Source organism: Lissotriton helveticus, chromosome 11 (assembly GCF_964261635.1).
Source record: "Lissotriton helveticus chromosome 11, aLisHel1.1, whole genome shotgun sequence".
NCBI classification, from domain to species: Eukaryota; Metazoa; Chordata; class Amphibia; order Caudata; family Salamandridae; genus Lissotriton; species Lissotriton helveticus.
This window is the reverse complement of record NC_136072.1, coordinates 1,093,153,944-1,093,168,692: the sequence shown is the minus strand read 5'-3', so window position 1 is coordinate 1,093,168,692 and position 14,749 is coordinate 1,093,153,944. Positions and strand designations below refer to the sequence as shown.

General features: G+C 47.8%; 1 protein-coding gene across 1 annotated transcript in view; it reads right to left on the bottom strand.

Moving 5' to 3' along the window:
- The window catches only part of LOC144790939 (serotransferrin-2-like), a 293,556-nt gene that overhangs the window by 130,252 nt on the left and 148,555 nt on the right, over positions 1-14,749 (bottom strand). The window contains exons 6-7 of the mRNA XM_078665568.1: positions 13,812-13,876; positions 9,349-9,506 (exon numbers count right to left, since the gene is read on the bottom strand). Coding sequence (XP_078521694.1) covers positions 9,349-9,506; positions 13,812-13,876 — 223 coding nt within the window. The remainder of the gene's footprint in view (positions 1-9,348; positions 9,507-13,811; positions 13,877-14,749) is intronic.

Below are 14,749 nucleotides of genomic sequence, written 5' to 3'. Positions count from 1 at the left end.
GATGACCCGGACTTCTTTCAGGCCCTACAGGAGGTTTTGATATCGGAGCTTGAGGTCCCATTGTTTTGGAAAACTCCCGACCGGAACGACCCCACTGAAACCCCCCGAAACCCCTCCTCCGCATTTAACCACTCCAACCCGGCTGCCTCTGGGATCCAGAGGAACCATCTGCAGGGTCAGCACGCCCGACTAGGAGGACCGGGCTCTTGCGCACCAGAGACCTTCACCCACACCCGGTTCCTGCCCCGGAGCTACGCCCCGCACCCCCACCCATAGGAGCACCCCGCTAGCAGTGAGTGGTCCCCCCTCACTTACCGGGGTGTTAGGTGACGGCGAGGCATCCAAAGGCGGCTCCGCCGGGCTGGAGAACCCGAGACAGCGGGAGCGGTGCCGAGCCGCGTTCGGGAGAGCCTGATGGCTGCGGCAGCAGAGGGGCGCCTGTTCCCGACGATCAACAGGGGAGATTAGACCGTCGACGAGAGGCCGCGGGTCTCGTGTCGGTCCCTACGCTCTTCACCGCCAGGGCTGCCTGTCCCTAAGATGGCCGACCGCCCTACAAAGCGCATGGACCTCGAAAGCAACAAGTGAGCCCAATATGTAGGAAAAAGGCCCCCGAACCGCCAGACTGATGCCGCAACCAGGGGACCCAAGCGTCGATCCACAGGGGCGCCTCCCCTCGCCCTCCACGCAAGTACAATACACTTTCTCTCGTTAAGGGCCGCCTGGCCTTAATATGGCCGCCACTCGGGACATCATTTGGGCAGGGAAATTGGACTTGCTCCGCCCGATTTAAGACTACTCTTGATTTTAATGGAGTAGGGAAATCGGACTTGCTCTGCCCGTTTTAAGATTACTTGCTCTGCCCGTTTCAAGATTGCAGCCCTGGCGAGCTAAGATCATTCTGGACAGCTAATGGGCAGGGTAACCGGACTTGCTATGACCGATCTCAGATACAAATGCTCTAACCTCATGGAATCACAACAAATCAATTTCTCCACACTAGGGGACATCGGAGGCCCCTAAATAACTGCGCCTCTCACCCCAATTGCAGCAGATTACCCACCTCTAGATAACGCTGGCCTCCTCAGATCCTATCTTACCTCACACTTAAGGGGCGGCAGCACTGACCCCTACTGACATCGCCGGCTATTACAACAACCATCCGGCTTCACTCTCCAAGGGCCACCTGTCCCCTACCTAACTCGCCGCCACGCTCGAGATCCGCTAGCTACAGCCCACCCCTCGACAGGCTGGCCACCGGTCTCTTTAGAGTTGACTTGATTAGACTCCAAGTGTCCATCCTAGGAGCCTGAAGCCCGTCGCTATCCCCCTCTAACACTTGATAGCCCTCCCCCACCCCCGCACGAACAATCGACCCCCACCCCATGCGACTAGTGAGAATGGCGCAATCAAGGCCCACTCAACAAGTCACTCAACCCTAGCTCTCTCTCTCACTAGGGGGCTGCCCACTCCCTGCTCGATGGCCACCTGAGCTGAACAATTTAACCGAGAGCACCTGCATTCTTGGTCCCTGGGTCCGCCCTCAGAGAGGTCCCGTGACCGCTCCTCCTACTCCCCCCTCCTCCTGACATCCGGCGCCCCTCCTCCAGTCCACCCCCTCGAAGCTTCCTCGGTGCGCAACTCCCCAGCGCATACCGCGTCGTACAGCCCAACCCCCCCCTCCGGTTAGGCACCCCTTACCTTCCGCACAGATTCAATCAACCCAGCCCCCCTCCGTCCTACTCCCCCCCCTTCCTTGCCCCAGAGGTCTCGCCTCCCCCCAGTCCAGCCAGGATGCCCCCGGCCGCGCAATTGGACACGCATCTTTGCCCCTCTCTTAACCACCTGTCTCCACGAGGGCAGGACACATTCGCTATAACATTCCCACGCAGCCTCTCCTTCAAAGCCAAAAAACGCTCCAAACAGAATGTAATCAGGCAACACCCCGAAACACTAGTTGTTGACACTTACCACTGCGCAGCTAGAGGACAGAGGAAAATGGACTTCATTTTCCATACCAACAGGCCTGACTTATGGGTCACCATCTTTAACTCACTCCTCCCCGTCTCCAAAACCACCTTCACTGAACACAACCGCAAACTAACAATCTCCCCCCTGAACCAACATTCCCTGACCAGAGACATCTCCATCACCATTTTTGTGAATGGCACCATTCTAATTCAGGCGAAAGACGAGAACCTAGAGTTCTTCGACTCTCTCTTCCCAACACTTAAGATGGCTACTGATCATTACCCACACAAACCGACCCCCTCCCACCCTAATGGCTCCTTACAAACTCCTAGTCTTCGGAGCATGTCTTCGCCACCCCCGTCCTCCACCCATCGCACCCAACCTTCCAGTACTCAGCCCCCCTCTTATCCCCAAAGGACTCCCAACCCCCCTCTCCCTAGCTCCCGAAGCACCCCTAGCTCTCAGTCTCCCGCCCTTAGAAATCCACCTCAGCGTCTCCACCCTGCCTGGCTCAATCACTCCGCCAACCTTACATCCTCACCAGCCCTAGCTCCCCCTATCTCCCTACCCCCGTCCTCCACCCATCGCTCCCAAACTTCCAGTACTCAGCCCCCCTCGCATCCCCAAAGGACTCCCAACCCCATTCCCTAGCTCCTGTGGCACCACTAGCTCTCAGCCTCCCATCCTTAGAGATCCCAGACCCCCTAACAACTCAGTTTTTCAGTCCCCCCCGCTAACCCCCACTCCACTAGTTCTGACAGTCCCCGCCAATGAAGAAAACTCTCACCCCCAAATGGACAACAACCCCCCTCACTCTCTAGCCCTCCCACAATTGATCTATAGACCTGACAACACTGATGCACAACCCCCAACCCCCAACCCGCTAACCCCCTCTCCTCTAGTTCTCACTGCCCCCCTCATCGAAGAAAACTTTCACCCCAAAGGGACCGCAACCCCCCTCCCTCGCTAGCCTTCCCACAACCGAACTCTAAACCGGATCCAGCTCCCCCCCCCCTGTGAACCCCCCCAGTAGGAACTCACCCCAAAGCCCCTCACATTCAGGGCTTAGCTCCGCCCACCCTCTCCTCCTCTCCCCCTCACCCAAGCTGACGCAATGCCTCGACCTTATAGAGGCGCAGATCGCTACCCTGATCCTTGGCCTGCAGGAAACCTTATCCGCCCTAGGGTATCTCCAGCTGCCCTCCCCTCCCTCCGCACCACCCCACATCCCTCCGCCACTCCCTAGGAATGACTATCCGCCCCCCAACCGGTCCCTTCCCCCAGGTTCCATGCCTCCACTGACTAAAATCCAGACTGAGACACGAGCAGTCAGTCCCAGAAGAACTATAACCTCCCTCTCCCCCAGGAAGTGAGCGCAATTGTCGCATCTTACGAACTCCCTTGAACCAGCCAGCCCAGGCCCCACTCCTGAACTCTACTCTCATCTCCTCGATCCAAGTCATCACTGGAGTGGGTAGGGACCCGCCCACCCGCAGAGCCACTAGACCCCCAATGTATCTATCCTCTATACCCAGAGCCAAGCCTGACAATTTGAAATCAAAAGAAGACCCCCCCCCCCATTAACTGTATGCTTATCAACAGCCGGTCCGCAGTCAAACATGCAACTGAAATAGCTGAATCCATCCTCTCTCATGACCTGGATGTAGCCTTCATCACGGAAACGTGGCTAAACACCCTATCCCTCCCCATTCTGGACATGCTGGTGCCGCCCGGTTTCTCAAATATCCGCAAAGACAGGCCCATACACAAAGGTGGCGGCATAGCAATTATCCACAAAAGTGACCTCTCCATCTCTGAAACTCCCTCCTGCCTGTACAATTCCTTTGAATGCCTGTTGGTCAACTTCAAATCTCCCACTCATAGTTCACGTCAATGCCATCTCCTTTATCATCCTCCAGGCAACTCCAACAAATTTGGAGCTCAGCTGTCGGATCTGATCAACCAATCCGCACTCAACAGCGACCACAGCTTAATTCTGGGCGACCTCAACCTAAGATGGAACGAAACTAATAACCCGCTCATTCAATCTCTCAACAACCTTCTGCAAGACAACGATATGATCCAACATTGCTCTGATAAAAAAGGCACTACAGAGGAGAGATCCTGGATGCTCTCACAATTAACCCAACATCTAGAGAACACTAATCTACTTGACCCACACCAATCAGGTTTCAGAAAGGGCTGCAGCACGGAAACCGCAATCCTAAATGTCCTAGATGATCTGCACAATGTCATTCGACTCCAACCAATGTAGCCTTCTCAACCTCCTTGACCTCTCGGCTGCGTTCGACACAGTTGATCATAACCTGCTACTCAACGTCCTACAGGAGAGAGCGGGCATTGAAAAGATGGTCTTAAAATGGTTCTCTTCTTTTCTCAACAACCGCACTCAAACAATAAAGATCAACAGCTTCGAATCAGACCCCCTCCCCATCAGCGGAGGAGTTCCTCAAGGGTCAGTACTCTTCCCACAACTCTTAAACATCTACATGGAACCCCTCACCTCACTTCTAAGGAACTCCAACATCCCCTTCCACCTCTACGCGGATGACACACAACTCTATTTGGAAACCACATTGATCGCAGACATTCATAGACTAAACGGTACACTCATGGAGGTCCAACACTGGCTCTCAGCCAACCACCTCAAACTTAATGAAGAAAAAACGGAAGTACTCCTTATTTCGAATAAAGATGAAAACCTCCAAATAGTTGAATGGCTCAAAGCCTTAAATGCCCTCAATGTCTCTCTAGCGCCAACGGACTCTGCAAAATCCCTAGGGATCCCTCTCGACCCTAAACTGGACATGAAAAAACACATCTCAAAAACCGCTAAAAGTGTGTTCCTGAACTTGAAACTTCTCTACAAAATTAAGCCCTTCCTCCCCCCTAAAGATCTGAAACAGGCCACTCAGGCACTGGTGCTCTCCAGAATTGACTATGGCATCGCAGTGCTGACTGGAACAGCTAAATCGCACCTGGGACCTCTCACCTCCACCCTCAACGCAGAAGCAAGAATGGTCACAGGAACAAAGAAATATGAGCACATCTCTCCGGCACTCAAGGAACTGAAGTAGCTCCCGATAGACCAATGAGCCAGCTTCCGCACAGCTTGCCTCACACATCAAGCCCTGCATACAGGCAAACCAGAATACCTGGCCACCAAACCCGAAAGGGATGGTCAATCCAGGAACCTCAGAAGCTCCAATACACACCTACTCATCCCTCTGAATTCACAGAAACACAAAACCTCAAATAAATCCTTTACGGGTAATGCTCCGAGGATCTGGAACTCCATCCCCCCCATATCAGAATGACCGCCTCCTTCCCGCAATTCAAGATGCTACTCAAAGCCCTCTTCCTTGAGCGCTCCGGTTCGTAACGAGAACCCCACGCCTGACTGTGAAAGACAGCTATCTCTTTGAACCCAGAGCTGGATGATTCGCTCCTGATCTCCGTCCCGTATTGCGCTCAAGTTGTTGTTGTGCAGACTTTACTTCCTGCTTGTGTTCCTTGTTCTTGTTTTTCTGTCCTCATTTTCCTTTGTTGCATATCTGTATTTGTTGTGAAGCGCTCTGATACCCTCGGGTCCAGCCAGCGCTATACAAAACTTTAATAAATATTGTGTCCTAGACCCCAACCTTGACAGCTTCCCGCCCGCACTGGTATGAAACCTAGGATGACCACGAAACTCAGAGAGGTCATGGGGAATATAGGGGCTCATGATATATGGCGTCAGGGACACCCAGCCCAGAAAGTGTATACTTGTTTCTCGTCCACCCATAATACATACAGACATTTAGACAGGATTTTATTTGCTAACCCTGATGCGGCTATGTCCTATGAGGTGACCCATCAAGCACAATTCCTATCTGACCACTCCCCTGTGGCATGTGTAGTTGACTGGGGGGCCCCGATAACTCGCCCACGGACTTGGAGGTTGCCAGCAGAGGTTCTTGAGGACCCAGTAGGGAAACAGCACATAGAAAATGCCATAAATGATTATATTGACTTAAATTGGGACGGGTGGACTTATCACTAGCCACAAAGTGAGAAGCCTCAAGGTTGTAGTAAGGGGAGCCTACATAGGCCTTACATGCGGGGTCCGGAAACAGATCCAACGGGAATTACAGGAGGTAGAGCGCCACCTCTTGGAAACTACAGACTCGCGAGGCCCTTGGTGCAGCGGGGAGGGATGGGGAGCGTGGCACTCAGGAACGTATCAATGACATTTGGGACAGGCTTGACAAAAACACCCTCACACAGTTCAGATAATGTCTTCATAGGGAAGGAGATAAATCGAGCCGGCTTTTGGCTTGGATACTCTGGAAGGAACGTGCCCCTGAAGCGATCGTGGCTCTGAAGGAGCCCACGGGAGGATTGGTCCACTCAGAGGTGGGACTACTTCGGGTCCTAAAATTCCATCTACAGACAGGCTATACCGCGGACCCTGGGACCTCCGCGGCATCCTATCTCCCTTACCTCCAAGACCTGTCACTACGCCCTATTCCTAAGTCAGCACAGAAGGAGCTCGACGAACCCCTAACACTGGGTGAGATACAATCTGCCCTGCAGCACTTGCAGTGAGCCAAAACTCCGGGGAGTGACGTTTTCCCCCCGGAGTTTTATCAAGCATTCATGGGCATGCTTCCTCACCTCCTGTTGCAGGTCTACCTCGAGGCGTTTGGACGCGGAGTTCCACCCCCGAGTATGGAACAGGGGGAAATATACATGATCTTAAAGCCTGGAGGAGATCCTCATGAGCCCTCATCGTATCATCTGATTACAATGATAAACACTGATGTTAAAATCTTATGCATGCTTTTGGCTACCCGATTAGCACTCTACATGCCTCACTTGGTCCATGAGGACCAGTGTGGGTTCATACCGGGACGAAACACGGCGATGAATCTGCGCCGGCTTAGTCATATCATGCATGAGGTGCATGGTCGAGAGGAACATATGGTATTGGTCTCCATCGACCTTGCCAAGGCGTTCGACACAGTAGATTGGGGATACCTTCAAGAGGTCCTACGTGCTGTGGGGTTAGGCCCTAAATTTTGTTGCTGGATTCGCATCCTGTATACAGCGCCCCGCGCAAGGGTTAAAGTTGGGAGAGCAAGATTGGAGGACTGGCAACTGGGAAGGGGCACCCGTCAGGGGTGTCCCCTCTCGTCCTTATTGTTTGCCCTGGCCATAGAGCCCTTCGCGGTCCAGATGAGGACTGACATGGAACGATGGGGAATCACATTGGGTGGCACGAGTCATATAATTTCCCTATATGCTGATGATGCCCTGTTTTACTTGACTTCTCCCCGGGACGCACTACCGGTCCTGCAGCACCACTTGACAGATTTGGTGAGGTCTCTGGCTTGCGACTCAACCGCGGTAAGTCCCTGATCTTCCCATTGGCGGTATTGGCTTAGGTGCCCCTGGGTGAGCTTCTAGACCTGGAACTGCGCTGGGAACAGGTTGGATTCCGCTATCTTAGGATACAGGTGGCCCGACGGACACACAGGCGTTAGCCCGGAATGTGGACCACATAATCGCATCTCTACAACAATCGGTGACATTCTGGAATACTCTTCCACTCTCATTGATGGGTAGGCTGGCCATCTCTAAGATGGTGATGCTTCCAAGGACGCTAGATATACTCCAGTATTCCCTATGTCCGCTACCGCCTTGTGTCTTTAAAACCCTCAACATGCTGCTCACGTCCCTACTTTGGGCGGGCCGGCACAGCAGAGTAGCTCTAAGCACTGTTATACGAAGCTATGAGGTGGGTGGTTTGGAAGCCCCGCGCTTCGACATATTTTGCGGCCCAATTGCAGCATGCAGCATGCTGGATGTCAGACGCGGATAATTGGGAGAAATGCCTTCTCTCTGGCAGGGTTTATACTCTGGCACTGCAGGAGGCTCTGATGCAGGGCAGGGGGTCCGACGAATCTCTTCCCTGCATAGTGCGACAAACAGCCGGTATTTGGCTGCATTTTGTTGAACTGATCCTACAGAAAGCACCCTTTCACAGGGAGCTCTCGATTTGGATACTGGCCCCCTTCATAGACATGGGGCGATACATGTCCTTTCAACCTTGGAGGGAGCGTGGATGCGAAGTTCTTGCAGACCTTTTTCCTAACGAGACCTTCCTCACCTACGAGCAAGCAGTAGGGAATTTTAGCCTCAGGCAGGGTCAATTCCTACACTTCTGTGGAATTCAGGACGCAGTGAAAACCACTTGGCCACAGGTCCCGGATATTCCACCCCTCACGCATACCCTAGATATCATGCTCATGTGCGGTACAGGTCGCAAACTGATCTCTCTCCTCTACAAGACTATGAAACAAGACTCTGCTCCTCCGGTGCCGCCATCTCGGGGTGCGTGGGAGAAGGATCTCTCTCTTCAGCTGGAGGAGAAACAATAGACACGCATATGTGCCCTTACGCGTAGAGTCTCCTGCAATGCCCGGTTTTAACACATTTTAACTTCCTTCAATGTACCTACCTAACCCCGGTATCCCTGAACCGCATTTTGCCTGACAAGGGAGATAGATGCCCTAGATGCGCCACAGAGAAAGCAGGCTTTTTACATTTAGCCTGGGATTGTCTACTGGTCAAGCAGTTTTGGGGGGAGGGGGTGGGCAGGATTGTTGCGGCCACAGGCATTCGAATGCAGCCTGAACCTCTGAATTGTTTACTTGCATTTGTCCGGAAGCCAAAGAATAGGAAACTTACATATAAGCTCCTACAACTGCTGGCCCTCGCTAGGCGAAAGGTAGCCCGGATGGGGCAGAGGGGCCCAGAAGTGCCCACCTGGCTTAAAGATGTCCGAGAGTGGTCCCTAGCAGAAGAAACAAACATGCAGCTCACCCGACGGGACGAGAAGCTGCAAGAGGACCTAATGATTTGGCGGAAGTTGTGTTCCTCTGCGTTGGCAGAGAGGGAGGCCTCCTTGCAGGATACAACTGATGGAGAGAAGAGTGGGTTGGATGTTGAAAGTGGGCCGGCCCTTGCCACGGAGTGAAAGGACTGACCTCAGTTATATGCACAATGGGAAGCGGTGCTATACCCCATGCTCCCTCCTCACTGCAATATGCTTTTGGATGCTTATGTGACCCCATGGTATCTTTCCCCCCCGGAGGCGACCATCTGTTCTACGTGTCATTGATAATATCAACAATATGCCTATGTACGCTATATTGATGCCGATTTGTATAATGCAAATTGAAAAATAAAGTTTAAAAAAAAATAGCGTCATCCGCACCAGGTGTAAGCCAAGTCACTGATATAGGTGATTGAACCAGGCAATTGCTTAAATTTTTGGTATAGATTTCTGGTACATTTATAGCATCATTTTACCTGGACTGTTGTTAGGAACTTCCTGGAGGTCCTTTGAAAGTTCCGCCTGGTGACAAGGGCATTGCCAGGGCCACGACCCAGGTGACAGCTCCTGTATGCACTCAGACTGGCCGTGGTCCCATCGGGGCACAGAAGCTCATACTGTTCTAGTTCTGCATCTAAAGTCCAGTGACAGAACCAGAAAACATACAATTAAAGGTATCATCAGTATGTCCAGCCAGGGTGCATATACGAGAGGCCATACACTGAACAAATGACTAGATAGGCACAGAAGAAAAATTCTACTAACCACTCATCCACATATCACTTAATAACATAAAACTGTGAAAACTAACAAGAGAGTTTGAGAATTTGATATCTGGGATGCTTTCTGGTGTTGGTAGACATCTACATGGCAAGTGGTGTATGTTAGGATATTGCACAAAATTTAGTTTGGTGGTCCAGATTAGGAGGAAGATTCGATATAACACTTTCTTACATTTTATAGCACTAGGTCTATAAGTGTTCCTGGAAGGTAGCGAGACCATTTTTTATATGTAGAAGGCAATACCAGGAGGTTGTGAGCAATAGGGGGTACCAGATGTAGCAGGAATGAGTGGACTAGTTTACTGCTGCTGCATCAAATGTGCTCATACAGGGGTGCAGATCACCCAGGGGGTAAACCTGTATCTCGTTGGTTCCCAATGGCACAAGAGCCCAACGGACGCAGATCAGCCAGTCTGAACAATGCCACAGTATGTGTTGTAAGCAGAAAGCCCAACACAGAAAATATGCCAATCCCCAAAATGCTCCCACTCACTTAATGCATTCTGGATGTTACAGTGAACACGGGACATAGGAGGCTCACCCAGGTTCTTAGGAAGGGTAACTGAGGTCTTAGACATCATGTGAAAAACACTTTTCTGATTTATGTCTTGGCTGGGATAAGGTGTCAGATGTCAATGAGAATTATAATTAGTTGAAATTATAAAAAAAGAGACGCAAACTGCTTTTGGCTGCTAATTAATTCAGATATGAGCCACTGCATTAATTGTTACATTTACGATATCACATTTGAAGTCTGGGATTCTTTTATAATAAACCTGTATACTGCTCACCAGACAGATAATGTTACTTTTTCACCATGGCTCACCAATCAGATATCAATAGTTGACAACGAAGTTTTAACATTTACAAATTCTAGTTGTTTTACATGGGATTCTTGCCCAAATGGTAACTGGTCATAGTGCCTAGAGCTGACCCCACTTTATGGAGTGGTATCTTAGGTATATTTTTTACAAAAATATAGAATTCTGGGGTCATCCCTGATTCTGGGAACGACTTTATAAAGGTGGCCTGCAATTGGATACAAAAGATCATAAATGAATCACACTTTTGGGATTTGATAGCAAATTATTTGCCAAATTTATATTAGCCAAATATCAGAATGTGCACAAAATAAGGGGGCTGTTGAATTTACACAGACTGGATTTCATCCAGGTTGATCTACTGTTGATAATATTATGGTATTAAATGTACTGTTTAATTGTGACACTATTCTAATTGGGCTAAATCTTTTTTCTGCTTTGTCGAATACTGACCGGCTTTTGACAAAGTAGACAGGAACCACCTGGGTCTAAACTCCAATCTTAGGGTATCAATAATACGTTATTGCACTTCCTGGCTGAATTCTATACAAATACTTCTAAACTTAAGATCATCAACTCCCCAGTGTCGATTGCGACTTGAATTGGGCCTGTCACTATTCTAGTTATATAAACGTCATAAATTATTTCTGTTCCTGTTCTAATGCTAATCAAAACTCTTTAAACTCACCACTAAACAGGAAAGTGTTTTTGTTGAATAATGCTTCTATTTTACCTATGATAAATAATATCAGTGTGTTCATCTAATCAGTGAATATCAATTACCATATTTAGAGGTTTTGAGTAATTTATCATCATCGGTTCATAAACCATTGCTAAAGAATTGTTTTTAAACTACAGTCTGCATATAAGGTACTCACTGTAATATACGTTATCTGGTTACACTCAAGATTGCTATGCGATGAAACGTCAACTCTACGTTGATTCTAATTTAACCACCAAGGTGAAAAACTAATGTGTACTGTGTAGACTATTTTACATTTCAATTTACCAGTTTGAAGGATCTTGGTGTGGCTCCAGATTATGTTCAAAACTGTGTCGTTTACGCAATCTATATGATGAAACAATGTAACATTTAATTTGTATATGTTTGACTTCACTTCCCCTAGGATGAAATTACTACATCCAATTTGTATTGAATCAGGACATAGGAAAATTGCAGAAGCCATCTTTTTGCTTTTTAATTCAATAATTAATAGTCATATAAGTAAATGTATGCATTTTTAAAGTCAAATAGAATGCTGTCTATTGCTGACTGTAAAAGGCTGAGATTATCATTGTGTGTTCGCTCAACAGTTACCAAGACTGTGCAAAAGATAAGCTTGGATGCCACATCTTCATTCTTAAACTAGCATCCAATAATTCATATGTCACTTATGTACTTTCAAGTCATTTAGAAAAATGCTTCTTAATAGACAAAAAGGGTTCAATTTTGTTGTTGTTTTATGTATCCATTTTACCTATATTGCTACTTTGTCTTTGTTTTTATGATGAATACTTTTATCTATTCAATAAATCTTACGACTACTGCAATTGAGGAGCACTGATGCCCCAAACTATTCACCGTGCCACCATGCCCACAAACTTCTCCTGCCTGTCATGTTGTCCGGTCTGCCTCCTCTCGTCACGCCTGTTAAGTACGGGGAGTCTGCTGTTGCTAAAAATGTCATAGGATTCCTTTTGCAGCTTGTCTCACCCACGCGACGCCCTGCAGGAGGATATCCTGTGTTTTTTGTGGCCCTGTGTGGATTAACTTTGCTTGGCAAAAAGTTAGGACCTTCACCCTACTTTTGCCAGAGCGATGTTTATGGCTTTAGACAACTTTGCAGGGAAAGTTAAAGCTGCATGAGATCCTATTTGCAAACACTAACTCATTGCAAATTAGAAATAGAAACAAAAAAAAGTATGATCAGTGCAACCTCTGAAAAAAGACAAGATTGGAGTACTCTAAATAAGCTTTCCTATTGAAAATGGTACAAAAAAGTTATTTTTCTAGATTTAAAATCTAACAAACGAATTTGTTTATAGTGAGGGTGATACAGTACATTTAAGGTTGGATATTTTGTGGCCCAAAGGTGCTAGCAACACCGGGCAAATTGCTTTTAAACGGTGGATAAAGCCTGATATTGAAAGGTTGTAGAGAGAAGTCTCACCATTTGAGGAGGCTGGTTTGCGGACCCAAAGGTACAAAGAGTGCAAACAAGGACCATGTTGGGTCTTCTACAGGTTCTAGTTCCGGTTAGCAAAAAAAAAACATCTGAATGTCAGCACAGAACAATTGGCTTGGTGACGTTTTCAGGCATCTAGGCCCCCGAGGATCGTGATAAGCTTGTGCTGTCTGAAGGAAGGTAATAGTGCTTTGAAGCCACATTAGTGGCTGCAAATTTTATTAATATAAATCAGATTGTACAAACCTCAAATCTGGTAAAACCTCAGTGCTTTGTTATTTATAATTTGTAACCTTCTACAACAATTAAGCTCAATTCTTCCCTAATTGCAGTCACTCTTGTTCTATTCTATTCTATTCCGTTCTGTTCTGTAGTGCAGAGTTTAATGGTTGGGTCTCTTGACGCCATTGAAGGTACAAGGAGTAATCTTAAGTGGAAGTATTTAAGAGCTCTGATTAAACAGTCACGCTTTAATGTGGCATCTGAAGTAAGACAATTTAACAGGAAGATGTCACAAATATCACCTACAGTGAGGTGGACAACGTTTTTCAGACGAAGATCACAAACCACTCATGAGAGCATGAGAAGCAATACATTGTTCACGTAAAGAAGTATGTGGTGCAAGCATAACATAATGCATAAATCACATTGCTTTTTAGATGCTCTGGAGAAGTCACTTTTCCGACAATCACCTCATGTTGAGACCAGATATTTGCCTGCAATGCAGTGATATTAAATGAAAACTTGCACAGGGAATATGAATGAAGGATCCTTGGATGGGATTTTGGGTTCAAGATAGAAGGATAAATATGGCCTTTTACTGTACTACAATTAGAAAATTGATTAAGGGGGAATGTAAGAAGCAAATAACATTGTGATGTGGTAAGTGGTGAAAGTAAGTCACTAAAATACAGTTTTGTGAATGAACCTCTTGGAATCACCTACAGTGGTACAAGAAGACAAAGACCTGCTTGCCTCCTCCTTCTGTCTAATTGAGGGTCAGAGGTCCTCAAGTGTCTACACGTAACAGGACCTGGGGTAGCCCTATTCGTACCAGTTATGGTCTCATCAATTGTCTCACCGCCTCAATTCCAGCTCAACACTCAAAGCCATCAGATGCAACTGTGCAATCCATGCATATATACTGTACCTGTAGCGTTGGCTATTGATATGTGATCAAGAAAAGCCACATCCCCTACACCGCTCTTGAGACAGCTGCAAGGAACGAGACAGCCCATTAGTCCAGTGTGAATGTACAAACACTCCTTTTTTACAAGTGCTGCTTCTTATGCTACGCCATCGCCACAGCAACACAACTGTGCAAGGACTAAAAATGACTGAGCATCTCTTAGCATGATTTAATCGCATACTTCTATCATCAATATGGAACCCTGTCAGATATTCAGAACTAGCGTTACAAATGATGGAAGCCAGCCAGATTTTATGTAGGGTCTATATCCCCCACTCCCAACTAATATCGCTGAACTGTATATTACTCCAGAGATATCAGTATCACTGCACATCTGTAGAGCAAAGCATACAAAGTAGCTACATGGTGACACATTTACTCCAACCGATAACACTTAAAGGAACAAAATAACAGGAACAAGATATCAATATCACAGAGATATAGATGGCAATCATTGGTGAAGATTTAGCGTCATGTATCAAGTACATCTTTATGTGCTGTTCCTCAACTGACTCTAAATGGGTTCACTTCATGTTCCTAAGAGCTAAGGTCTCTAGAGGTACGCATGGCTGATGCACAAACTGGGCACTGGATGAAGATTGTATGGCTTGGGTGTGAGTGAGTGTGCATGTGTGCTGATCCCTGTGCATCAGTGCTTAATTTGTAAAGCAATAGGTGCCAGGGCCCTTGTCAGAAGGTCCCTATAGCTATCACCACCTATAGCTCCCGCTAGCACAGCAATTGCCAGTACCAGCACAACTACTAACCATCACACTCCTACAAGTGTGACAGTTCAAACTATTCTAGGCTCCCAACGCTAAAAGAATGTCTTGGGCGGCAGGTATTAGTTATTTTGAATTCATGTTAAATTGATAATCAACTGTTGTTTTGTTTATATC